This window comes from Lacerta agilis, chromosome 5 (genome assembly GCF_009819535.1).
Source record: "Lacerta agilis isolate rLacAgi1 chromosome 5, rLacAgi1.pri, whole genome shotgun sequence".
Classification (NCBI taxonomy): Eukaryota; Metazoa; Chordata; class Lepidosauria; order Squamata; family Lacertidae; genus Lacerta; species Lacerta agilis.
Genome location: NC_046316.1, coordinates 15,604,472 through 15,628,610, shown reverse-complemented (window position 1 = coordinate 15,628,610; position 24,139 = coordinate 15,604,472). Strand labels below are relative to the sequence as shown.

Below are 24,139 nucleotides of genomic sequence, written 5' to 3'. Positions count from 1 at the left end.
TCCATAGTGGTTGTTACATTACAAGTAAAAACAAACAAAAAAAATTCCTTCCAGTACCACCTTAGAGACCAACTAAGTTTGTTCTTGGTATGAGCTTTCGTGTGCATGCACACTTCTTCAGATACACTGAAACAGAAGTCACCAGACCCTTATATATAGTGAGAGAGTGGGGAGGGGTATTACTCAGAAGGGTGGTGAGAATGGGTGATTGGCAGATAGGTGTGGAAAACCTGTTAACGACTGCAATTGGTCTTACAGGAAAAAGCAAGGGGTGAGATGGCTAAAGATAGCTTTGTCATGTATAATGAGATAAGAATACAATGTCTTTGTTCAGACCAGGTCTCTCCATGGTTTTAAGTTTGGTAATTAGTTGGATGAGATGGTTGGACAGTGTTCTCGAAGCGACTGGCATGAGTTTGGCCAAACTGCGGGAGGCAGTGGAGGATAGGGGTGCCTGGCGTGCTCTGGTCCATGGGGTCACGAAGAGTCGGACATGACTGAATGACTGAACAACAACAACAATTAGTTGCAATTCAGCAACTTCTCTTTCCAGTCTATTTTTGAAATTCCTTTGTAGTAAGACAGCTACTTTGAGATCTTGTATAGAATGTATAGAAGGGAAGAGGATAAGATCCAGCTATTAAGATAAGATAAGAGATAAGATAGATAAGATTTATTTATTGTCATTGTCCGTATATACACAGTATACACAACAACGAAAATCAAACACCCAAAGACCGGATTTACCATACACATTTGCACATATCTCCAACACTCTCATCCTTATTAAAACATAATCTATTAAAACATAACATAATCCAGAGTATAACATAACCTATTAAAAGCATAGCATAACCTAAGAGCCTGTCTCATTCCTTACTACTCACTGCTTACTATTACTTACTACTGACCCTGAGATCATTATTAAGTGCAATCAAAGCTCTTGGATAGAAACTATTCAGAAGGCGTGTGGTTCGAGTTTTCATTATCCTGTATCTTCTGCCCGAAGGCAACAGTTCAAAAAGGTTGTGAGCAGGATGGGTGGGATCTCTCAGGATGTTGTGTGACTTCTTCAAACAGCATCCTTGCTGCCTTTGTATTAAACTCAAGCATCCTTGCTGCCTTTGTACATGAGGGCTTGTTTATAGTGACGGGGCATGTGCAGCACTCGGGAAAATGTGTATTTTTAATTCACTTTGTAGCTTAGTCTTGAGCTAGCTAAATAAGGTTTTGGGTCTTATGTGAATCGTACATTTAAGGGAGGCTCTTGACCAATATTGGAGATTACAATGGGATGCATAGAAAGTGATGGTCTGTTGGGGCCGGGTCACTCATGGCTTTATTTGCTAAAGTCAGCACACTGAATTGTGCTTAGAAGGCCGCAAGATATAAATACAGAAGTCTGGTGTTCTGGATTCTTGGCATCTCTTATTTCTGTGGCAAGTCACATTCTGTGTAAGCAGAGACTTCAAAATAGTCATCAAGAGTATCTCCATTTTGTGATGTTTTCTGTTCTAGAAGCCACATCTGCTTTGGGATGAAGTCTCCAGAAGAGATGCGACAGCAGGCTCACATCCAGGTGGTTAGTAAAAACCTATACAGTCAAGACAACAATCATTCACCTCTGCAGTATGGTGTACTGGACCATCGAATGGTAAGACCCTTTGTTGTTCAATCATATCCCACAATTCATCAGAAGTAGTATAAAGTATCTCTAGTTAGAAAGGATCTGGGTTGAAGGACTTTGAAAAAACTCAACCTGTGGAACTGCTGTCAGGCAGAGGAGATAGAAGAGAAATGGGTGACTTTACAATATAAAACAGCTTTGGGTGCTTACATTCCAAAAGCGTTTCATTACGCACTCATTACTTTCAGATCATATCAGTCTTTTCTAGCGTGCAAAATGCAAAAAACAAAACAAAAAACAAAAAACAACTTACTTGAGGTCTAGAACTGTAGGCTAAAATAAAGCTTGATTTCTGTAGTCTGGTTTTCTTGGTATGCACACTTATTTGTGACTGAATAATTGTGTGTGGACTTGTGAGAACTAAGATCCTTGTGAGTTCTAAGATTACAAAGGAGTAATAAAGCCATATACTGCCCGTGACACATAATTAGTAGTGGGGTGTCTTAATTCGTCAGAGAGCAGCTTGACAATATCTTATCTATTTAATTTGATTTATTAAATTTCTATACTGCCCTTCATCTGGGAACCACAGTGCAGTTTACAATATAAAACCCCCAAAAATACATAACGTAGAAGAGGAATATTTTTGCCTGCCACCTAAAGACATGTAGAGAAGGTGCCACTGTTAATTGTTTTATGCGTTTCTACTCCCAAGGGTACAAGTGAGAAGGATCGTCCATGTGAAACTTGTGGAAAGAATCTGGCGGAGTGTTTGGGTCATTATGGCTACATTGACCTGGAGTTGCCTTGTTTCCATGTGGGGTACTTCAAAGCTGTGATAGGCATTTTGCAGGTAAAGTTGCATTTAATGTCAAGGACTGGAGATGACAGAGATTGAGGGACACTTGACATGCTGTTCCTGTTGTGGGCCGTTGCCTGTGATGATGTCCTCTGATATGAGACCAGGGTTCAAATTCCCACTCAGCCATGAAGATCACTGGGTGACTTTGGGTCAGTCATTCTCTCTCAGCTTATCCTACCTCTCAGGGTTGTTGTCAGGGTAAAATGGAGAGGAAGAAAACTATGCATGCTGCCTTGAGCTTACTGGAGGAAAGGTGGACTAGAAATTAATTACAGTACTGTGCTTACCTGATGTTCAATATATAAAGCTATTATTAATGAAGTGCTCAGTAGAATAGACTCCCCTCCCCCCCAAAAGCATTCATATAGATATTTGGGCTTTTGCCATTTCCTTAGATTTACTGCATAGCATAGCTTTGAATACATGACAGGAAGCTCAACTCATTCAACCTTCCACAGTGTCCCTGTATGTGCGTATAAATTTATGGAGTGTTCAAAGGGGTATTGGTCGAGGGCAAAATGTGTTTTTTTGCTTCTGCTCTAGATGATTTGTAAGACCTGTTGCCGTATCATGCTGACCTTCGAAGAACAGAAACAGTTTTTGGATTATCTGAAGAGACCTGGCTTGACCTACCTCCAGAAACGGGGTTTGAAAAAAAAGATCTCTGAAAAGTGCAGAAAAAAGAACACCTGCCCATATTGTGGGGCTTTTAATGGTGAGTGCATTAAATTGCCCTTTGGTCCTTAAACAGCTTGAGATTGGAACCGCTTCAGAACTTGAGGGCCTGCTGGATCAGACAGGGAACCACCTAGTCTAGTACCCTGTTTTCACAGTGGCCAGCTAGATGCCTATGTGAAGCTTGCAAGCAGGGATCCAAGTGCAAAAGCTCTCTCTGCTCCTGCGGTTTCCAGCAGCTGGTATTCAGAAGGGTTCAGAAATACTTCACGGATGGACAGGCAGTATAAGACTGCCTCATATTATCACTGGTATTTGATTATAGATAGTGTCTTATTTTTGTTGTTGAGATTTGCTGTGTGGTTGTCACGCTTAAAATTGTTGCTTGACATTTAAGAGTCGCTGCAATTTCTTGGTTGCTGTTTTATAACCGAGATTATGTAATGCCTGGGGGAAAAAATAAATTTGAACCAAACATCCTTAGTCTTAGTGACGAAACCACAATACAGCAACCTTATTCTGCTGAAGGTTTTGGTCGGTGTGCCTCCTGTGCTCCTCATTTTTTCTCTTTTTTCTAATTCTGTTTGTAAAACATTGAACATGACTCTGCAGTGCTGACCAATGTAAATTATTTAAATGCAAAAATGTCTGTGTGCAAATTTTCCGTATCTTCTTGTAGGTACTGTAAAGAAGTGTGGCTTACTGAAGATAATCCATGAGAAATACAAGACGACAAAGAAGATAGTGGACCCCATTGTGTCTAACTTCATACAGTCCTTTGACACCGCTATAGAACATAATAAAGAGATTGAATCCCTACTGGGGAAAGCCCAGGTGAATAATAAGAAACCTGTACAATCTTGTACTGTTTCAGTTTTCTCTTCCTTTGGGAATCAGCATTTCTCATAGGTTGATACTAACCAAGGATTATTATTATTATTATTTTTGCAAAAGCATTTCTTGATGCTTAACGTCTAAAGCAGTGTTTCCCAACCTTGGGCCTCCAGCTGTTTTCAGACTACAATTCCCATCATCCCTGATCACTGGTCTTGCTAGCTAGGGGTGATGGGAGTTGTAGTCCAAAAACAGCTGGAGGCCCAAGGTTGGGAAACACTGGTCTAGAGGATGGTAGCCTATCTTAGTCATGTTTTTGCTTCGCAGCAGGGTAGATTTGATTTAAATCAAATCAATTTAAATCACTAGTCAGTAAGACTTGATTTAAATCTTCTTTTTTTAACAGAAAGACTCATTCTTGCTTCTTAATATTTACAACCAGATGAAGGTTTCATTTTTGTAATAATAAATTTTCAGAGTAGTTTTTACAGTTATATCAAAAAGTACTGATTTGGTTATACTACTAGAAATACAAAGACAGATGATTATGAAATTATTGTTAAGTTTAATAGGTTAACTGTTTATATTTGGACAGCTTTTCTGCTGTACTTTATTGGAAGGAGAAAAATAATCATTTCCTTAATGACAATGTAAACAAATTATTTAACTAAAGCAATAACATTATAGCATATGTATCCATGTTTGTTAACTGATGTGGTTAAACATTTAAAAAAAATTTTTTAGCACACATGAAAAACTTAAAACAAATCCTTATTTTCTGATACATAGCATTTGGACTATAATGTAACTTAAACAGAAAACTATCTTTAGAAAGATTTTTCCTCAAAAAGCATTTTATATTAAAAATCCAATTAAAAAATCCAAATTAAATAAAAAAGCCAATTTTTTTAAAATATAAAAAACCATTGATTTCTATCCACCCTGCTCTGCAGTGTTCAATAGCAGACAGCACAACAGGGTTTTGCCTTTTATCCAACCTCCCTCCCACCTAGACGCTGCTGCATACAGGGAGGGATAAGTTCGGTATGGAGCGTACAAGCCAGCAGAACCAATCGGGTGCTTCTGCCACCAAATTTGCACCATGTTAACCTCACCGCTGCTTTGCCCCTCTTCACCGTATCATTTCTGTCATCAAACACTAATAATGGTTATTAGCCATGTGTGTGAGATGATGAGTGGGTGGTGACGAAAAGCCAGACATTCTTATTTTCTTGTCGTGGAGGGAGGAGATGTAGCACAGGAGTCCGTGAAAGTACATGTGTTGTTGTACCAGAATCACTGAGTTATTGTGTGGGCTGAATCACTGTAAATCTTGGCTGCTGCTTGAAGAGCTGAATGTTCACTTTGCACAGTCTCCCAACTGCTGTAATCGGCTGCCTTGAATTTTGTCAAGGAAAGCTTTTAGCCTTGTGTGTCCCCTGGTAACAGCCTGCAATTCCATTAGATGCCCTGCCTCGTACTCTTAAAACAATTGTGTCTGGGCAGCAAGTGTACTTGGCCTTCATAAGCAAATACGCAGTCTAGACTCTGGGTTCTGTGTGTGTACGAAGCCGCATATACTTGAAGTGTGTGGATGCAGTAGTTGTTAGCATGTTCTTTCTGCTGACTGGAATGTGTCCTTGGACTATTACAATACTATTCCTTGCCTGGAAGGTTCATTTGCATGTGTGTAGAAACCTCTGATTTATGTGTGGCTGGCTTATAGCCTACTGTACAAAGTGCAGTACTTTATACCATTGTTCTACCCAGTTTTTTGTATAGGGGATGGCCCAATAACATTAGGAAACAAGCAGAGTTTGAGAAATGTCTGCTTAAGCCTTTTAAGCCTTTGTGTTCTAAAGAAAGTAAAGAACACATTGGTGATCCTTAAAAACAGGTGCCCATGAAATGCTGGCACAACGTTTCGCCCTTCCTTGTGGTTTTGAAGCTACATGACAAGTCAGTGGACAGGGCATGGCTCGAGTCTAGCCAGAAACTGAGTTTCCCGCCCTGCGATGTTAAAAGTGCGGTTGTAACCTTTTATGTTTCGTAGGAGAACTTGAATCCTTTAGTGGTTTTAAATATCCTAAAGAGAATTCCCGCAGAAGATATCCCTCTGCTTTTGATGAACCCCGAATCTGGCAAGCCTTCGGACTTGATCCTGACACGACTCTTGGTCCCCCCGCTCTGCATTAGGCCATCCGTGGTGAGCGACTTAAAATCCGGCACCAACGAGGATGACTTAACGATGAAGCTGACGGAAATAATTTTCCTCAATGATGTGATCAAAAAGGTGAGTTGCCCTTTCATTTTATATTTGTGGTTAAAGTAGGTATGGATTGTGCTTCTTAACAGTGCCCTCCTAAATACAGATGCTGTTAGCTTTGGAATTTGTAGTAAAACGCATTGCTAGTGTCCTTAGGAGACACCTTATTTTAGTTACAGGTGGGTAGCCGTGTTGGTCTGCCATAGTCAAAACAAAATCGAAAATTCTTTCCCATCAAACATACCATCTCAGGACTATTTAATTGCTCATCTTCCAACATTGTGTATGCAATCAAATGCCAACAGTGCCCTTCAGCTCTCTATATTGGACAAACAGGCCAAACCCTACGCCAAAGGATAAATGGACATAAATCTGATATCAGGAATCACAAGACAGAGAAACCAGTAGGAGAACACTTCAATCTCCCAGGACATTCTATAAAAGATCTCAAAGTAGCTGTCTTAATACAAAGAAATTTCAGAAATAGACTGGAAAGAGAAGTGGCTGAATTACAACTAATCACCAAACTTAAAACCACGGAGAAACCTGGTCTGAACAAAGACATTGGATTCTTATCTCATTATACATAACAAAGCTATCTTTAGCCATCTCACCACTTGCCTTTCCCTGCAAGACTAATTACAGCCGTTGAGTCGTCAACAGGTTTTCCACACCTATCAGCTGATCACCCATTCCCACCACCCTTCTGAGCAATACCCCTCCCCACTCCCTCACTATATTTAAGGATCTGGTGACTTCTGTTTCAGTGTATCTGAAGAAGTGTGCATGCACACGAAAGCTCATACCAGGAACAAACTCAGTTGGTCTCTAAGGTGCTACTAGAAAGAATTTTCGATTTTGTTTTGACCTTATTTTAGGCCCTCTTCAAACTCTGTGAGTGCCTGAGTTTCGTTGCATTCTTATTCTAAGCATGTATACGTGAGGTTGGTCTGGGCTGGGGTTGCCATAAAGTTCCTGACCTCTTAGCTCCTTTCCTACCATGCAAATCTCCTATCCCTTCTGCTTATATCTATGATGTAATGTTATGTCTGCATCAGGCATCCTTACTGAGCTTGTGGCTGGGGCAGGGATTGAACCAGGCTCTTCCATAATCAGCAAATTCACAGGAGTGAATTTCACACAGGAGTAAAACATAGCTGAGACCAGGGACAAAGCCATTTCTCAGCCCCAGAGAATTCTCTTTTTAGGCAACCTTGCAGGGGTGATTATTTCAAGGTGCAATGTGTTACTAATCAAAGATCTTAACTGCAGCTATAATACATTTGGTCTGGTAAAAGTTCTTAGTTCTCAGATCTTGAGTTCACATCTGGAAGTCCATATTTGGAATTGCTCTGAAATGGTTACTACTCTGGTTATTATTTGTTCTTTCCTTGTTTTGCAGTAAAACTTTGTGAAATAATTTTGATTTGTAATTCTCACAAGAACATAGAATCATAGAATCATAAAGTTGGAAGAGACCACAAGGGCCATCCAGTCCAACCCCCTGCCAAGCAGGAAACGCCATCAAAGCATTCCTGACAGATGGCTGTCAAGCCTCTGCTTAAAGACCTCCAAAGAAGGAGACTCCACCACACTCCTTGGTAGCAAATTCCACTGCCGAACAGCTCTCACTGTCAGGAAGTTCTTCCTAATGTTTAGGTGGAATCTTCTTTCTTGTAGTTTGAATCCATTGCCCCGTGTCATTGCATCCTTGCAGAACTTGCCGAATGTTCCCTAGAACTATGGAGTTGCTTTTGTTGAAATTTCCTTTCTTGAATTGGCTGTTTTGTTGTTGGGCAGCATAGAATATCAGGAGCCAAAACTCAGATGATAATGGAGGACTGGGACTTCTTGCAGCTGCAGTGCGCTCTGTACATCAATAGTGAACTCTCTGGCATTCCTCTCAACATGGCACCCAAGAAGTGGACAAGAGGCTTTGTTCAAAGACTGAAGGGAAAGCAGGGTAGGTGTTTCAGCATAATCTCTGGCTCCTACAGCTATCACATTTGAACATGTGAAATCCCCTTAAGTCATGTCCATCTAGCCCCAGTATTGGCTAGTCTGACAGAAGCTCTTTCTGGAGTCTTGTAGCGGAACCTTTTCCAAACACTGTTCAGAATGACATTTATTTCTTGGATTTTTATCTTGCTTCCCAAAGCAGTTTTGAGGGGGAAGTAATGAGAGCAAACCCATTTGTGTGTTGAGCACCGTTACCAACTGCTGAAAGTGGGATATAGACTATCCCTCTGGGGTCATGTATTGTGAACGGTGCAGTTATATCATAACAGTCAATATGGGCTTTGTAGCTTTTGCTTGTTCAACATGCCATGCAGACTCTGCAGCTGACTGTCATGGCGCTTGGCAATGGGCTACTAGTGTATTTGTGCATATTAACACTTACTAGTGAGTTTTAACCCTTTTATTTCCTGATGAAATTGGTAAATCAAAATGAGCACAGTTGAATCTGCTATATTTTGTGCTTTGGATGGTGCCATGCATTATACCTAATGTCCTCCTTGGATTTGCCTCCACCTTAATTTCACATCCTTCCTGTACCAATACATCTCTGCCCATGTCCTTAAATCTTCCAGCTCAATCCTTAGTCATCCAAAAGTCTTCTACTTAGATAACTCCACCTTTGTTATCTGTTATGCCTACGTAAAAGTCTTCTAAGAACATCTGTACAACGACACTTCTTTCTCTTTCTTTCTTTCTTTCTTTCTTTCTCTCTCTCTCATCCTTCAAATTCCTAAAATTCGTGTCCTTACACGATAACATGTTTGGTTGGCATGCATACCTTTGGTATGACAAAGTTAAAATCCACAGAACCTTTAAGAGTCACATAATCAGGAAATCTCTGTATCAGGTTTGGATTAGGTATAAAGACTTGCTGGAGAGAAAGACTCCTAGATGGATATCACCAGTGGAGGCTAAGGCCTATAAGAGACCAAACATGTCTGCAAGTTGGTTACGATACATGGACATATTGCAGCAGGAAGGGGACTCACTTAAATTGAAAAGCTACGATCAAGTCAAAAGTCAAGTCCCTGACTGGCTGCAATATCACCAGGTACATGAAACATTTAAATTAGACAAAAAAATTGGTTTTCAAGTGGAAAAATCAAAACTGGAAACAGAACTGATCGAATCGAACTCTAAAAACCTTTCCAAGATGTATAATTTGTTGCTAGAGTGGCATACGAAAGACGAATTGGTTAAATCAACAATGATAGATTGGGCAAAAGATGTGGGTCATAACATTATGATGGATGACTGGGAGAGATTGTGGCGGAAAGGTATCAATTTTACTGCATGTAATAGCTTAAGAGAAAATGTAATGAAAATGATATATAGATGGTATCTGACACCAGTTAAGTTAGCTAGAATGAATTCTAAAATGTCGGATGTGTGTTGGAAATGTAAATCGTCGAAAGGTACCTTTTATCATATGTGGTGGTCATGTTCAGGGGTAAAGGCCTTCTGGGATAAGATTTATAATGAGCTTAAGAAGGTAATGAAAATTACCTTTTGTAAGAAACCAGAGGCATTTCTTTTGAGCATGACCAACGAAGAGATACCCAGTCAGGATAGAGTATTTTTTATGTATGCCACGACAGCGGCTAGAATTTTATTGGCAAGAACCTGGAAGGGTGAAGAGATACCGACAATTGAAGAATGGCAGACGAAGCTGATGGAGTATATGGAGCTCGCAGACCTGACCGCCAGAATCCGAGACCAGAGGGAGGAGAAGGTGTCGCAAGATTGGAAGAAATTTAAGGACTATTTAGTTAAGCATGTTAAATTGAATGTTTGAATATTTGTGCAGAAATATATAAAAGAATCGGCTTTAGAAGTTTAAGGTTAGTTATAATGGTTTAGAAGAAGTTTTGATGTGATAGATTTATTTGTATAAGAAGGTCTTAAGATATAGAATACAAGTTAAGAAATATATTGGTTTAAATAAATTTAAGGAGTATTAGGAAATTGAGCATAAGTTAATGGGAGAAGAAATGAAGCTACCTAAAGAGTATATATGTTTTTGAAGACAGAGGAGGGACCAGGGGAAGTCCCCCCCAAGAAGTTAAAAATAAGTTGAGAAACAAAGATAAGTGATTGGTAAGGTTTGTATAAGTTTTCTTTTTTGTATGGTATTGTTGTGTTTTATATTGTTTGATTGTGTATTATGTTTTTATTGTGTTTATGTATGACTAATGTTGTTTCTGTTTTGTTTTTTGGTAAAATAATAAAAATCTTATTAAAAAAAAAAAAACAAATTCCTAAAATTCACTTTCTCCATGAAGCCTTTGGTTTAACCCTCTTGCCATTATCACTTACTGAAACAGAGCTTAAATATATTCAACAGTATTGAATCCATATTCTCCTGCTTCCTTCATCCCCAGCTACCCCATTGCTTATTCCTGGGTCACATTTTCAGACTCTATCCTCCTTGCAGCAGGAACACATTGTTTTGTTTGTTAAACTGCATAAAGTACATTGATAACACCAAATAACAATAACAGAGAATAATAATTTCAGTTAATTTTCTCTGTGGAAGATCAGAGTGTTTTTTTTCTTGACCGGCTTCAACTTGTTCTCTTTTCTCGCCTCCCTCCACTTTCTTTAAGGTCGGTTTAGAGGAAACTTGTCTGGAAAGCGAGTGGACTTCTCGGGCAGAACAGTGATCTCACCTGACCCAAACCTGCGCATTGATGAAGTGGCTGTGCCTGTTCATGTTGCAAAAATACTAACGTTTCCTGAGAAGGTAATTGGGAGAAAATGAAATCTTCTGTTGTGTGGTGCAGTCCCTTGCTGTAGTAGCTTCCAGAGAGTCTGCACATGGTTCTATCAAGATCAGAACTCAAGCTTTGTTTGAATCACCAAGTGGAATTAAACACCCTTTTGGCTTAGGCTTTACTTGGGAAAGATATGAATTTCAGACTTGCTCCTGGTATCATTCCATGTAAAGGACAGGCCCATGTCCTGTTGATAGAAATTTAGCTGTATGTTGTCTGTTCCTTAAATTCAGAAGCTAATCTGGTATCTTCACAATAGCATTCCACCCTCCCCCCTGCTCTTTGCACTCTTGCCAAGCTGAAAGGTCATTTAGTATGTATATTTTAATAGATTACATCTCTTGAAAAGAGTTGTAGTATGTGCGCAATAAGGCTAGCCCAAACATGGAACTTAGCAAGCCCTCTAGTGCTAAAATTCCAGAAGTCTCTCCCTCTGTTTTCAAAATGCCATGAAGAGACCATCAAGCAGAAGAAGAGAACAGAGGCATCTTGTCAGTTGTGTGATGTAAAGGGATAGCCCAGGGAATGGTATTGAGGTATTATCTCTGTTACAAAGAAGTAACAGGCATTTATAATAACAACAAGAAAATGCTATCTTGACTTAACTCTTGATTGATTAATGTGTTGTTGTTTGTGCTACCTAGTACATAATACACAGAAAATCACATTACTATGATTCACCCAGGGGAGCAAAAAATATTTGCACGAGAATTTTGCGAGTTTTTCGCTTTTAACCGGAACATTCCTATTACAGGTGAATAAAGCTAACATCGACTTTATGAGGAAACTTGTTCGGAATGGTCCAGAGCTTCATCCTGGGGCCAACTTCATTCAGCAGAGGCACACACAGATGAAAAGGTGGAGCCTTATATCTAAAATAGACTCATTTTGCTTCAGTCACTTGATTTGAAACTTTAGGGCTTGTTTTGAACATACTGAGAGACTTTCTGAATTTTTTTCTTCCCCCTCTTTTCAGTTTCACTGATTTTTGCCTAAGATGCTAGTCATGTTTGTGTAAACATTCAGAATTTGCTCCTTACACAATTCACTAAGTACTTGCCTTGAAAAGCAGGGGCACACCGGGTGGGCAAAACTTAATTTTGATCCAGTTGCTGTGTGCATGTGACCTTCAAAAATAGGTCTTCTGCAAAAGTGTGTTGAGGGTAAGCTAAGTGCCCTGCTCTTCTCCCTTGAACTGCTGATAATCATAATTACTAGGACTAGGGCCTGCAGCCTTTCAGTGGGTAGGTGAAGTGATTAAAAACATTGAACTAAAAAGGCACAAAGGAACACATCCCAAGTTAACTGAGCAATATAGGTTCAAAAGTCAAGAGTTGTACAATGTGAGTCCTTATAAAACTGCAGCTAGCAAGTGTTGTCTTAAGAGACATTCCTTCTCACACAAGAGGGGATGCCCTTTCTGAGAGTGCACATGTATGGGTTGCAGTAGGCAGCATCTAAAAATGGATGCTTTCCCCCCTTCCAAAATCTTTATTTGTACAGTGGTGCCTCGCAAGACGAAATTAATTCATTCTGCGAGTGCTGTTGTATACGAATTTTCCGTCTTGCGAGGCAAGCCCATTGAAAAATTCATCTTGGGAGACAGCCTTCCACTAGCGAATGCCTTTCATCTAGTGAGTTTTTCGTCTAGTGAGGCATTCGTCTAGCGGGGTACCACTGTACATGTGTCTTAAGCATTCTTTAATGATGATAACTCTTGTAAATTGTTGGTGTTTTCTGCGTCCGTTTGCACAAGTAGATTCTCATCCTCCCTCTAACTTTAGAAAGTTGCCTTCACTGTTGTAAAATGGTACGGAAAAGCTTTCAGCTGTGATTTCCTTTCTTATCACTGAGGAAGCTCAACAGTCCTGTAGAATCATTTCCTCCATGATTGTTTTTTTCTTATGATAGATTTCCTCTCCCCCCCCCCCAGGTTTTTGAAATATGGAAATCGTGAGAAGATGGCTCAGGAACTGAAGTATGGGGACATTGTGGAGAGGCACCTCATAGACGGCGATATAGTCCTGTTCAATCGACAACCCTCTTTGCACAAGCTCAGCATCATGGCTCATATAGTAAGCATAGCAACTTATTGCTGTGGTTCCCTGGGGCGTATTTATTTTTATAACTGTTCATCATCATAATTGGTCATCTAACACATATATTCATTAGTTCTTAAGGCTTTCGTGCAAGAGTATTATTCTTCTGTGAGAGAAAAGGAGCGTGATCACTGATTTCCGCCTGCCAGGCTTCAGGCGTGACCTGTGTGATTTTTATGTGATCCAAATAGTACATGTTGTCTGCTACCTTCTCCAACTTGAGTAGCTATTTCACAGCTTCTGTAATTTCAACTGTGTGGTATGGCTTCCATTGCCTCAGATCCAAGCTAAGTAGAACATTATTCAAGTCAGATATGGCAATGATCATGACTTGGCTGCTATTGAGAGATTCAGAGGGCAACAACACGAGAACAGGCCTTTTCTGTGGTGGCTCCCCATCTGGAATGCTCTCCCCAGAAAGGCTCACCTAGTTGCATCTTTACATGTCTTTAGGCTCCAGGTGAAAACACTCTTATTACCCAGGCCTTTGGCCATTAAATAATCTATGACCTGTTAGATTAGTTGGGGGGGCCTGCTATTATGATTATTTTATTATTATTATGATGTTGTGTATTATGTTCTTAATATTGCACACTGCCTTGGGATTTTGACTAAATAAATAAAATAACCCTAGGCTCTTCTCCATTTCACAGGAGAAGAGTTGTCCTTCTGTGATCACCCCTCTCTTTCTGGACCATGTCAGCCAGTTAAATCTAAAATTCAGGTTTTCTGATATGTGCCTGAGCAAAGCTGGTTCTGTGTATGCAGCAAAGTGGGATAATATAAAACTAGCATATTGGTAGGAGTGGGGGGATGTCTCTAGGCCAGTCTGTTGTGCTTTTCTACTTGCAAGGAGCGCTTTGCATGGGGGGGGGCATTCAAATAGGTAATTCCCCACTTGCAGTCTGATGTGGTACAGTATATTCTACCACCTCATTCTGCTGCATGTGTACACACACCCTATGCTTTAAATTATTAAAATAATGCATATAGTGGTTCTTTTCTAGACTTCCCCTATAACTGATACACGGAAGGGTGTGAGCCCAGATCTGTGCTGTAGGTACAAGCCCAGATATCCTAACGCCATCATGTTCTCTCCTGTCTAAGAGTTGGGTAAAGTTATGGCTCATGAGGCCTACATCATTACGTTATCTTAAGCCTCCAGCAGCGTCAGGCGAAAATGAAATAAACTTGTCACTTGATGCAGCGAGCCCCCTCCCCTCTCTCTTTTGGTAAAACTGAAATTATGTAAAGGCAAAAGCACAAATTTTCCGAGCGTTTTCCAAATACTGTTTATACGTTCTGAATTCCTTGTTTGTTTTACACAGTATTTTTTTCTTCTGATATGTTTTTTTTCCAGGCTAGAGTAAAACCGCACCGGACTTTCAGATTTAATGAATGTGTCTGTACACCATACAATGCTGACTTTGATGGTGATGAGATGAATCTTCATCTTCCTCAAACCGAAGAAGCCAAAGCAGAAGCCCTTGTTCTGATGGGGGTAAGCAAACTAGTATCGCGTACGACTGCCTGTTGAGATGGGGCAGGTTCACTGCCCGCTGCCTGATTTCATTTACTGGTTGAAACCTTTTAAGAACTGCACAGTGTGTGCATTTTGCTAACTGCTTTCCTTCAAGCTTCCACCTTGTGAGGAAGGGGAAGGAGTCAGAGAGAAGTACAGAGGAAAGTTGCCTAAAAGAAAACAGGGCAGAGAAACTGCTGAGAGCCAGATTTTGCCCGCGGACCACAATTTGGCCCCATTCCTTTTGAAGAACAATCTCGTCAGGATGGAATCATGTCTACACTGACTAGGCAGTAAAGCCCTATTAAACCCTAAATAGATTTATTGCATTAAGAAAATGCACTGGAATCTAACGTGTGTTTATATATGTCACAGGGTGGAGTAGAAAGATCTTGTAGTAGTATGATCATGCACAGATTAAGAGTTTTTGAAATATTGTGCCATGTTTCCCTAGTTAATACATTTTTCTTCATCTAGACTAAAGCAAACTTGGTAACACCAAGAAACGGAGAGCCCCTTATTGCTGCAATTCAGGATTTTCTTACAGGTCTGTATTTGAAGTCAAATATGTGTTTACCCATGTTATGAGACGCTCATTTGTTTTCAAGACCTCTTAGATCTTCCTTGCTCATGCATGATAGAATAATACTACCTTGCAAAAAAAAAAGAATTATTAACATGGCGTCATTGATATGGTGGAGCCTCATCTGAAGAGCACTTTCCCTGCTAGGCATGCCACAGAGTTGCCTGGGTGTACATGGTGAGGTGCCCAACGTTCTGCAAAGGCGGGTTCTGTATGGTCTGCAGGATTGCATCAGTATTGCAACTTCTTCACTGAAGACCTGGTCCTAAGTGTGGCCACTGCTGAGATATTATTAATCTTTGTCTTGTCTCTTGGATGTGTACAAGGAGAGCCGTGTGGTGAAATATTTGCCTTCATTGTTCTCTTTTTAAATACTTTTGGGCCCTTTTAGCGTCCAAAATGCAACCTGCATGAAATTTATTTATTTATATTAATACAGATAATTTAAGATGCATTTTTCTTTCACGTCACTGCAGTTCCATGTGATCCGATTACCTTTAAATGTATTGCCAGTATGTACGTTTAAATGTATTGCCGGCGTATGTTACTCAATGCCCTTTCTAGCTTATCCTCTTATATGGAAATGTTTGCGTTGTGTTCTGTATTTCCTATTTTAGGGGCTTACCTCCTCACCCTCAAGGACACTTTCTTCGATCGAGCTAAAGCTTGTCAGATTATCGCTTCTATTCTGGTTGGCAAGGATGAGAAAATAAAAGTTCGCCTCCCACCGCCAGCAATTCTCAAGGTATGGGGAACGTCTTGGTGAAAGAGTGCACACTTGAGTTTAGTCAGTAATAAATTGGTGAGGTTCTTTTGCCTGGATGTGGAGCGGGTCTCCCTGGTGTTGTTGTGCAGTGTATCAAAAGGCAAGCTCTGAGGCAGGGCAAGAGGCCTTTCTGGAGGGTGGCAAAGTCTCAAACTGGACAATAGCTGAACACGTCTGTCTCCCCAGTGACACTAAATGTGTTACACTGCAGTTAATACACCATGTTGGGCTTCAAAAATGAATGTTCCCATCGCTGTTGCAGAAGAACCAGATAAAAATTTCTGTTGACTTCAGCTGGGCACACGCTGCTTCAGTTATCGATGTAATTCTTACTGGCGAAAGGATAACCATAAGGGTTTCCCCATTAAATGAGCCATCCCTGCAGTGCTTGGTTGCAAATTCTGATTACAAAGAGATGGGTCTTCTTCCATTTGGTGGAAGGGAGAAGACATATTTGTGTGGCTGTATCTTTTGACCTCTGCCTCATGGATTGAGCAAAGGGCAGGTTTTAATCTGTGGTTAAAACTTCAGTTGATTGGTTAAATAAATTTAATTGGTGGAGGAATCTTTTGTCCAATGTGGGGCTCGAACCCATGACCCTGCAATTAAGAGTCTTGTCCTCTACCATCTGAGCTATATGTTGCTCCTTGAGCTGGAATAGTTGCAAGAAGTGGAAGAGTGGTCTGGAGCCGCAAAGTATAATGTTTTTGCATGTTCTCTAGTTCTATAACTTTAGTGGAAGTTCTTCTGCTTGTCTTCATAATTCTTTGTCCTCTTCCAGCCTGTAACCCTGTGGACAGGAAAGCAGGTCTTCGGTATCATTCTGAAGCCTAGTGACAGTTGTCCTGTCAAAGCCAACCTTCGAACCAAGGGCAAGCAGTATTGTGGCAAGGGAGAAGACTTGTGCAGCAACGATTCCTGTAAGTGGAGGTAGCGGGGAAGCCTGAGACTTGGCAACTGCAACTTTTGACATACTTACTGGCTGTTGGGTTTATTGGAAAATTGTGCTTTCTTCTTCTTCTTCTTCTTCTTCATCTTCTTCTTCAAATTTTATTTATACTTTTCAGATTTATACATTTCACTGATTTTACAATCATTTTGATGTTTCAAAACTTGACTTCCTTCCCCCTATTTCTGCGGTTCCTTAAATTTATTTAATATCTTCTGCATATCCAAATTAACTTAACTTGCTCATTTATTCATCTTCTTTAAATATATACTGTTATGAAACTGCAGGTTATTACAATAATCCTGCCTGTGTTTTTATCTGCTTACACTTTATCTGTGAATATTCAATAAACCATTTCCATTCTTTTATAAAAAGTTTGCTATCTCGATTTCTTATTCTTCTGGTAAGTTTCGCCATTTCTGCATTTTCCATAAGTTTTTGTATCCATTCTTCCTTTGCTGGGACTTCTGCTTCTTTCCATTTTGGGGCAAGTAACATTCTTGCCACTGTAGTCGCATACATGAATACATTTCTATACAGTTTGGGTAGTTCTGTCCCTATAATTCCCAAGAGAAAAGCTTCTGGTTTTCTGTTTTGTTTTTTACAAATGATATTTTAAACATCCTTTTCCTTTCATTGTACAGTCGTACCTCTTGTTACGAATGCTTCAGGATGCGTACAACATGGGTTACAAATGCGCCAAACCCGGAAATAATGGAACGCATTACTTCCGAGTTCAGTGGTTCACCCATGCACGATGCGTCAAATGACGTCACGCGCAGAAGTGGCGAATCGCGTCACGCGCATGCACAGACGCGGCGCTTCAGGTTACGCACATCACAGGTTAGGAATGGGGCTCCGGAACGGATCCTGTTCGTAACCAGAGGTACCACTGTATATCATTTCCCAGTAAGCCTTAACCTTACCACAAGACCACCACATACGATAAGAAAAAAGAAAGAAGAATTGTGCTTTTAAGGTAGCAAGTGATAGTATATCTTCAAAAGACCTTTTAAAATTACTATTTTATTCGGGACAGCAGAAGTTTGTGTGCAAAACAACTTAAGGAATTCACTGGCTGATAGAGGAAAATGGATCAAACTCTTTCTGTACCACGTCAGTTTCCAAGCGTTCACAAGCCTCTGTCGTTTTGGTTTCTGCAGTTAAAAAAGAGAGAATAATTTGCACCAAAGTGGCTCCCATACATGATGGACAAATGGGCCTCAAGTGGTACAAGTCTCCTTTGGCCTGCCTTGCAGCATCTGCAACTAGAAAAGAAATTACTTGAGAGCTGTCATTTCTAAGGAAAATTTTCACTGTTTGGCAAGTGCAGCGCAGATTGTTCCTTTCATGGGAGCTGAACATTGGGCAATCTGACTTCGTGGGGAGGGTTGTTTTTATTTCTGAAACTAACTTAACCTCAAACCATTGTTCTAGTTGAAATAAAACTGTTAAACAGTACCTAGATTATTTTTGGAATGAGAGCAGTGTTACAAGGAGAGGTTTACTTGATTGGCCTTTTGTTGTAGAATATACTGCTGAGGCTTGCTTTGAAAGTCTTCTTGCTGCCCAAAAGCAGATGTTCCCAAGGAAAGTGTGGTCGCCTGCAGCACAATATTGTTTGTGGCTGAAGCAGAAAGTCCCTTGAAGGATGCTGTAGACCCCAGGCGAAAATGCACATCCATCTTATAGGTGCATGTTGAATGAAGAGACAGTCCTGCTTGTCTTGTCTATTAAATTAGCAAATCCAACTTTAGCTTTGCAGGCCTTGACATGTCAGAGTAAGAAAAGGACTCCCCTTGTTTGAGAATTATAGCTCACATACAGAAAGCCAGGCTCTTGTTTGACTGTGCTCAGTTATGTCTCTGTCCTTGTTTAAGTCTCTGTATTTATTCTTGTAGTTAATTTTAATTGTAAGAGGTCCTATGACCTTCATGGTTGAGAATTTGTGTTTATTTATATGCCCTGGTGGCCTTAAACTGTTACAAAATAGGAAATGACTGAAATAAGCTTGGATTCCACCACCCACCCTCCCCGTCTTACAACTTGAGTTCTCAGCGTTTCTGCATCTACCGTATAGGTTTCTGGGTGTGTTAATGCACTGTTTTTCCAATTTGCAAACCAGGAACCACAACCAGGTAATGCCCTAATGTACGCTGGGTTGCATAAGTAGCACTGCCACCATTATTTTGAGAAGGGTTTATTTAAGAGAAGGGAAGAAATGTTGCCATGTTGGGGCTAAAAGTGGTCGTGAGTCTGAAAAAGCTGAAAATGGGAAGCTTAGGTTGACAAGCTTCTGGCTTTTTTCCCCAGACGTTGCAATCCACAATAGTGAGTTGATGGCTGGCAGCATGGACAAAGGAACTTTAGGGTCCGGATCCAAGAATAATATCTTCTACATTTTGCTGAGAGATTGGGGACAAGTGGAGGCAGCTGATGCAATGTCACGGCTAGCCAGGCTTGCTCCTGTCTACCTCTGTAAGTACTGGCTACCTTGAAAAATGGCTTCCTAGTAATTTTATTCATTTTTTATTGCACTATGTTTCTATCCCGCAGTCCTTCCAAAGAGCTCAAGGCAATGTGGTGTACAGTTCTTCCCCACCCCTGTTTATCTATCCTCACAACAACCCAGAGAGGAAGATTAGCTGAGAAATATTGACTGAGCTATCCTCTGATTTTTATGCCTGAATGAGGAATTGAACCCAGATCTTCCTAATTTTGACACTGTAACCAGTATGCCACAATAGTTCTAATAAGAGCCTTTTCAGTTGATCAAGGCTTTTTACCATACTCAGGCTGAATGAAAGCACTAACACTGGCTTTGTACAGCAGGGAAACCACTGGAAACGACATATTAAACTATATTGAATAGAGCGCTGAATGAACAGTGCGTTTGGAGGAAGAGGGCTGTCCTGTTCTAGTGGCAGATGGTGTTGTTGGGCAAGGTGCAATGAACAAAGCATTATGAGACCATTGAAGGGCAGGAATGGATTAATGAGTTGGTGCAAAGGCAGGTCATGGGATCCAGTTGTCCAAACCTCCATTCTCTTAGGAGTCTCTCTTAAGAGAACTTCTCTTGCGTTAAGTGAACTTTGGGGGCATCTATGGCAAATGGGGCTTCTGGGGCAGTTGTGTTAATCCTTGAAGGGCTCCAATTGAAGTGGGCTGGACTGCTGGCTCTGAGGTTTGTGACTGGCAGGACCAATTTCTCCCCTGGGCTTTTCTGATCTGGACTCAACTAGTTGGTTCCTCCACAGCTGACTCTTCCTAGTCAAAACTGGAGTCAATACTAAGGTCTTCCTCTTCACTGAATTCACTGGGACCATGGCATGGTGGAGTCTAGTGTTGGATAACCTATTTTTTTTTAAGAGTCGTTAAACTGCACAGGCGTTGTAGCTAGTAGTTGTTGTTCGTCCCTAGTGATGCCACAGGCGCATTCCAATAGGTGCTACTTGTTTAGGGAAGAATTGTGACACACAACCGTGACAAGAGAATCAAATTTGAGTGCAGGAAAAGTACGGTACTGGCCTTGCAACAACAAAAATTGTATGGGTCCTGTGCAATGAGTAAATGGGCCACAATTATGCCTATCAATTGATTCTCTGGAAAAGCCCAAAGAGAACACACAACGTCAAAATGTACCACAGGCCAGCAAGACCATCTCCTAAAAATGCTACACTTTTAAAGCTAGTTCTGCTAGTTTTAGGAAAGTCTAAATATATCTTGCACAAGTTAAACCCAGAGTATAAAAGTAACCTCAGATAAAATTCTCTGTGTGGCACTCAATGAGCTGATGTGTATATTTGGCTGTTGTTTCCAAACACTTAGCTAATCGAGGATTTTCAATTGGAATTGGCGATGTGACTCCAGGACAGGGGCTGCTGAAGGCAAAGGATAAACTTCTGAATGATGGGTACAAGAAATGTGATGAATATATTGACGCTTTGAAGACTGGCAAACTGCAGCAGCAACCTGGCTGTACTGCAGAAGAGACATTAGAGGTGAGTTGTATACCATCTGATAGAGAATTACTCATTCTTAGTAATGAATCGGAAGTCGTGTTGTGTGCTGTTTGCTTATTTACCCTCAAGGGTGAAGCATAACTATTGTGATTCTGATTCAGCAAATTGATTTGCTGTGATTTGGCCAAACAGTCCCAAAATGTGAAGATGGGCCACATTTCAAGTGGCCAAATCACAGTAAATCAGTTTGCTGAATCAGAATCTTAAACTTCCCAAGGCTGTCACCAGGGAAAGATTGAGGACTTCAGGTTTCTGCACCCTCCTTTCCCCTGATTGCCACTTATTCTTCTCGCTGCACCATAGGTGAACCCTCCTATCTCCTGATGGCTGAATATAGGGTTCCCCCTACCCGGGAACAGGCACCTCCCAACAGCAATAAGTGCAGGAAAAAGAAAGAGGCAGTTTCTGGCCTCCCTGAATTCTGTGTCTTCTGAAGCACCAAAGGGGCCAGGCTAGGACAAACCCCCACAGAAAGCCAGCATGTTCGTCAGTTTGACAAAATTCTTGGTCTTGCCTCTGTTGTTGCAGTGATCAACCTACAGACTTCTTTCCTTTGGAACACTCTGCTTTTTCTTGGTCATTAGAATCTGCAAAGATGCAACAATCTCTTTAGGTGAATTCTTGAAATGGTCAGCTTATTAATTGTAAGTCTCCTCCCAGGCGCTGATTCTGAAAGAGCTGTCTGTGATCAGAGACCATGCTGGCAGTGCCTGCCTTCGAGAACTAGACAAGAGTAACAGCCCCCTCGTCATGGCTCTTTGTGGTTCAAAAGGTAAGCTTGCGAGGACTTTAGAAAACAAATGGCTGCGGCCCGCTCATCTTTCTTTTTCTGTTGCTAATAAATAAATAAGGCAGCAAAAGATTATGGTTGCGGTTCAGACAACACTTGGATCTACAACAGGAAGCACAGGTTTACCGGTAGATGTAATTCCAAGTGCATGCAGACGGTCTTTGAACCTGAGACAGCCCATATGACCAGCATCTGTTTGAATCTGAGTTGCATTGCCTGTTTGTGCACAGTTAGCAACCAAAGATCAGTGGCGTGGGCAAAGACCGTACTGGCATCCCAATATTAACGCATTGCGGAGGCTGGCTTAAATGGCATGCTAGCAGCATGAAACACAGCACAGGTAAGTTTTGCTTCTGGTTTTTACAAAGTAGCACCACATTTTAAATCGGAAACTTTCCTATGTCATTTCTATATCTCCTACATAGCACAGTTGCTTAAAGACCAAGCAACTGCAACTTAATTTTGCCTTCAGTTTCGTATAGGTCAGTTTGCACTCTGTGCAACTCTAGATAGACTGTTCTTAATTCATTGGGCTGTCATGCATGAGTGGGAATTTTGTCTGCTTTTTTTTTTTTTTTTTTTTTTTTTTTTTTTTTTTGCCCATGCAACATTGCAAACTGGTTCTCCAGCTCTGGTTGAACTGGCATGTCGAGTGCCAGCCCTTCCTATGTGAGGGTGCAATCAAACCAAATTCTCCCTGTTGGCATTCTGAAAGGATAAGAATTCCATTTTGGGCACTTCGTTTAAAAAATAAATAAAAAGGTAATGAGTACTAAAGCTTTTTGCACAGATCTACATTAAATGCAAGCCCAACATGATTCATAAATAATGGGGCACTTCTACAGTGGGTTGTATCCAATGCTGCCTCTTCAGCTGTGCCACAGAAATTTTGCGCTCTCCTACACACTCTCATAATCTGCTCATAAAAAAATGAATGTGCACGTACAAATAAAGTAGAGTGGGGCAGACTTCCATCACAATATGCTGCTCTGGAGGCAAGATGTGACCTACCTCTTTCTTTGTGGCGTTGTCTTTTTAGGCTCCTTCATTAACATCTCCCAGATGATTGCCTGCGTAGGACAGCAGGCTATCAGTGGCTCACGTGTGCCTGACGGCTTTGAGAACCGATCCTTGCCTCATTTTAAGAAGCATTCCAAGGTGAATAGCATTGCGGGACCTAAACGACCTTATGAAATGGGGAGGTGTAGGTTTGAATACTAAATGAAGACGGAATTTTTGGTGCGATGTAATGACTGAGCGGTTCAAATCTTGACTGCTGCGGACTCACAGACTAGTTGGCCTTGAGAAAACCTCCCTCTCTGATCCTCCCTCGCTCCTCCTTGCACTTTGAGGATAATACAAATGACCTACCCCCATAGGGTTGCTACGAGGACCAAGACATGATAATGTGAAATAATTTGCTCATAATTCAATTGAACAAGCTGAATCGTTTGCTTTAGACCACTGGAGTAACCCCATAAGGATGTAACAGTTCCAGTGGGCAACTTGCCCAGATCTTGGTCTCTTCTCCCTCTCGCTCCTCTTCTCCCCAGCCGCAAGTTGGCAGGCGTCAAATTTAGAGCATTCTCCTTCTCTGTGTTGCCCATTATAGCTAGTTTTCTTTCCCACTCCCTGGGAAGCAGAGAGCCCTGTGGCTTCTTGTACTGGAATTGGAATCCTCTAGAGCCAACCAGGAATTGGTGAACCAAAAGCAAGGGAGTGGGGGGGGGAGTCCTGCCAGTTATTCTGGACTCCATTTCCCATCATCCTTCACCCTTGGCCATGCTGGCTTGGACCAATGAGAGCTGGAATCAAGCAACAGCTGGAGGGCCATCAGTTCTCCACCCTTGGTGTAAGGAATAAATACAGGACGTAAATGTTGGGAATCGGCCTGTGGTGAAGGAATTCCAAGAAGTTTAGCAATCATGTTGGATCGTTGCAATGGAAAGCATTTCTGTGAACAACTGTTAACCTGTAGGAAATATTTTGGTAGGAGTGGAGCTTTTACTATAGGGTGTTTTACTCTGTGCAAAAGGGCTACCCCTCCATCCTTTCTTGACCTCACTGGCACTCCTAGGAGATGAGTTCTCACATTTTCTAGAGCTGATAATTCCATCTGTTCATGCAACACTTCTTGAAAAGGTACAGATAATAGCTGTAAAGATAATAGCTGTATTATCGTACCCGTAATACTGTATTTTTCCATGTATAAGATGTTTTTTGTTTTTTTATTTCTTTGCTTAAAAACGTTAGTCAAAAATTGGAGGTCATCATATACACAGATGGTGAATGCACGTGGTTGGGGTTAAGGTTCTGGTGCGGGTGGTTCTGGCTCTGGCCTGATTTCTTAA

At 41.0% G+C, this 24,139-nt stretch overlaps 1 protein-coding gene across 1 annotated transcript in view; it reads left to right on the top strand.

The window, feature by feature from the left end:
* Positions 1 to 24,139, top strand: part of POLR3A (RNA polymerase III subunit A) — a 58,074-nt gene that overhangs the window by 447 nt on the left and 33,488 nt on the right. Inside the window, exons 2-18 of the mRNA XM_033148706.1 lie at positions 1,519 to 1,654; positions 2,343 to 2,480; positions 3,033 to 3,204; positions 3,844 to 3,998; positions 6,052 to 6,291; positions 8,065 to 8,227; positions 10,890 to 11,026; positions 11,812 to 11,915; positions 12,991 to 13,132; positions 14,517 to 14,657; positions 15,156 to 15,225; positions 15,879 to 16,006; positions 16,809 to 16,947; positions 19,290 to 19,454; positions 20,805 to 20,977; positions 21,659 to 21,770; positions 22,828 to 22,946. Of these exons, the coding sequence (XP_033004597.1) occupies positions 1,519 to 1,654; positions 2,343 to 2,480; positions 3,033 to 3,204; positions 3,844 to 3,998; positions 6,052 to 6,291; positions 8,065 to 8,227; positions 10,890 to 11,026; positions 11,812 to 11,915; positions 12,991 to 13,132; positions 14,517 to 14,657; positions 15,156 to 15,225; positions 15,879 to 16,006; positions 16,809 to 16,947; positions 19,290 to 19,454; positions 20,805 to 20,977; positions 21,659 to 21,770; positions 22,828 to 22,946 (2,434 nt within the window). The remainder of the gene's footprint in view (positions 1 to 1,518; positions 1,655 to 2,342; positions 2,481 to 3,032; positions 3,205 to 3,843; positions 3,999 to 6,051; positions 6,292 to 8,064; positions 8,228 to 10,889; positions 11,027 to 11,811; positions 11,916 to 12,990; positions 13,133 to 14,516; positions 14,658 to 15,155; positions 15,226 to 15,878; positions 16,007 to 16,808; positions 16,948 to 19,289; positions 19,455 to 20,804; positions 20,978 to 21,658; positions 21,771 to 22,827; positions 22,947 to 24,139) is intronic.